This window comes from Asparagus officinalis, chromosome 5 (assembly GCF_001876935.1).
Source record: "Asparagus officinalis chromosome 5, Aspof.V1, whole genome shotgun sequence".
Taxonomy (NCBI): Eukaryota; Viridiplantae; Streptophyta; class Magnoliopsida; order Asparagales; family Asparagaceae; genus Asparagus; species Asparagus officinalis.
This window is the reverse complement of record NC_033798.1, coordinates 126,768,326-126,770,848: the sequence shown is the minus strand read 5'-3', so window position 1 is coordinate 126,770,848 and position 2,523 is coordinate 126,768,326. Positions and strand designations below refer to the sequence as shown.

Sequence of the window (2,523 nt, the reverse complement as noted above, 5' to 3'; positions counted from 1 at the left end):
AGTGGCTTACCAATTTATAATTTACATAATAAAAGAAACATAAAAAACAAAGGAATTTAAATTCTCATTACATGTGAATGAAAAACCGATATTGATCTCATGTAAATGATTAAGTTTTAATATATATAGTCATGCCCCCTACCTGACTTCTCCCTCTGTCTAGTACCCATACATGTACCCGTTTCCATCAAAGGAAAAAAGTGATGACATATGTGGTGCTTCCCAAACAATTATCTAAAAGTTGAGCAACATGCAAAATAAATATTATACACGTTAAAGTAGGTGATAAGTTAGGTGCTTCTAGACATATATTCAAAAGTTGGCTGCAACATGTAAAATAGGCATCATTCATACAGCTGTGTCCATGCTCCAAATGCATACAGAGAGAGAGAGAGAGAGAGAGAGAGAGAAGAGAGGAGGAGAGGGAGGAGGGAGGGAAGGGGAAAAGGGAGAGAGAGGATCATAAAGTGTCTATCAGAAACTCACTCTATCATACCAGAAGACTTATCCGCATAAACATAGAATAGGTTGTCAATTCGCTCCATTTCCTTTGAAACCGCTTTGCTTGTGGCTGACAAAAAAAAGAAAGAAACTTAAGAAATGTATATAACTGACAGAATGCAACTCTGTAACTAAACGGTCATGTGAGTAAAGCGAAAATTTGCATTACTTATAGCTGAGAAACACAACTGCAAGAAGTGTACACAACTGAAAATATGTCAGACATATACAACTAAACTATCATAAAGCACAAGACAGAAAGTCTGAATTCATTCTACTTTGATCCATACAGCCCCAACATGCTGCAATGTGATCTTACTCTCATGCTATAGACGAGCTAGAAAATATCATGAGTTTCCATGAAATACAACCACATCCATCCATACTGCTCTCAGGCTCTCAGGATGAAATACAAGAGAGGCCATGCGCTGATATCAAACTTATATGCACATATTTATGATCATTCATCATTATAGCCTTGATCTAAGACAGTCTGCCTGGATGCAGTAGTATCTCGTAGAACATCGTCGTGCTAAGCTTCAAAAGGATGCTAACTAAAATTTGACATGAATACGTGACCAACTAGACCTCAATCCAAAGTAAGATGTAATTGCAAATTTCTCCAATGTCTTTATTTGTCTAGATACTTTTCCTTTTCGCAAAGATGAATCTCGTATTTCAACCTTCAATTTATCCCTTTTTATCTGTCTATGCTATCATCATGACCACATCTCAGTCCTTTTCCATCAAAAAGGGGTCAGATATTGCAAGTTTCTGTGAAAATTTTGATGAAACTTTATGACTAGTTATCAAACTAACATCACCTCTCCCTCTGAGTTGCCGCATAATCCCTAGCCCAGAAACTTAATTTATAAACCCCCCTCACCTGCAAGATTGCGATCCTAAAAAAAATCTACTCAGACCAATCGAGCCCATGAATATCTTGTCTGAAAAAAGTAGCAATCAATTTTTCTATCAAAGAAACAGAAAAATACAACTGCCCACGATCAAAACAGGCATTAACCCTAAGAGTTTATTTCCTATGCGCCGAAAGAAACAAAAAAGAATTCAAAGGTGACACTTTTCCCAAATCATCCGAGCACCAAACTTTCCGATTTCTCAACCGAATTAAAGGGCTTTTGAGTCCAGAAGACAAATCTAGCGGTTACCAGAGCGTAAAAGATCAGACGCACCAGAAGAATTGACGGAGCTCTGCTGGGCCTTCTTCGATGACGATCGTCTCATCTTCTGGCCTCCTTTAAAAATCGCAAGAACGAGGGTTTATTAAACAAATAGAAAAGGGGAGGCGTGAGGAGATTAGNGAAGAAAAAAAAGAGGAAGCTTTTGATGTTGCTATCGAGATCTCTTCCCTCGCTTTCCCTCGATTTTTTAACAGTTTTAACTCTTCTCTGTTTATTTTTTTCTCCTCTCTCCCTCTTTGAGCTGATTGAAAAAAAAAAGGGTAGAGAGAATTTTGTGCTGGGCGTAGGAAGAGGGGGTTTGGGTGCGGTTTAAATATGGGTTTGGTAAATTACGACGGGATAATTTTACGGCGGGTCTGGACCCGGCCCAAACCCTAGCCCATTAGGTCTTTAATGGATGTTGTTATTTAAGAATTAATATAACGGTCAGATTAAATGCGTAGTCTTATTAGAGTCCAGAGAGGTTGCATCTACCGTTACTTTCAATCGGATTAAATTTATGTAGTTGTAAGTGTTATTTCTATGCAAATTGTTGTTGCAGTTGCAATCTGTAATACCATTTTCTTTTTCTTTTTTGAATGGGGCTAAGATATACCAAATCTCACGTTTAACTAACAAAACCCCCATCCTAGAAAATCTCTAGCCACCTAACAACATTATCTCTTTAAGGTATACACTTCATTTTTCAAGATTATCGTTATAACATAGAATAGTTTTATATTGTTTACTGTAATCAATTTTTCACAATGTAGTGGTTGAAGTTGTGATTAAGTGACTTGGTTATTAGTTCTTAGGTCATGGGTTTGACTCCTTTACACTT

At 37.2% G+C, this 2,523-nt stretch overlaps 1 protein-coding gene across 1 annotated transcript in view; it reads right to left on the bottom strand.

Annotated features, from left to right (window-relative positions):
* LOC109841204 (DCN1-like protein 4) overlaps window positions 1-1,819 on the bottom strand; it is a 7,327-nt gene extending 5,508 nt beyond the window's left edge. The window contains exons 1-2 of the mRNA XM_020410112.1: window positions 1,695-1,819; window positions 487-571 (exon numbers count right to left, since the gene is read on the bottom strand). Of these exons, the coding sequence (XP_020265701.1) occupies window positions 487-571; window positions 1,695-1,746 (137 nt within the window). The 5' untranslated portion in view covers window positions 1,747-1,819. The remainder of the gene's footprint in view (window positions 1-486; window positions 572-1,694) is intronic.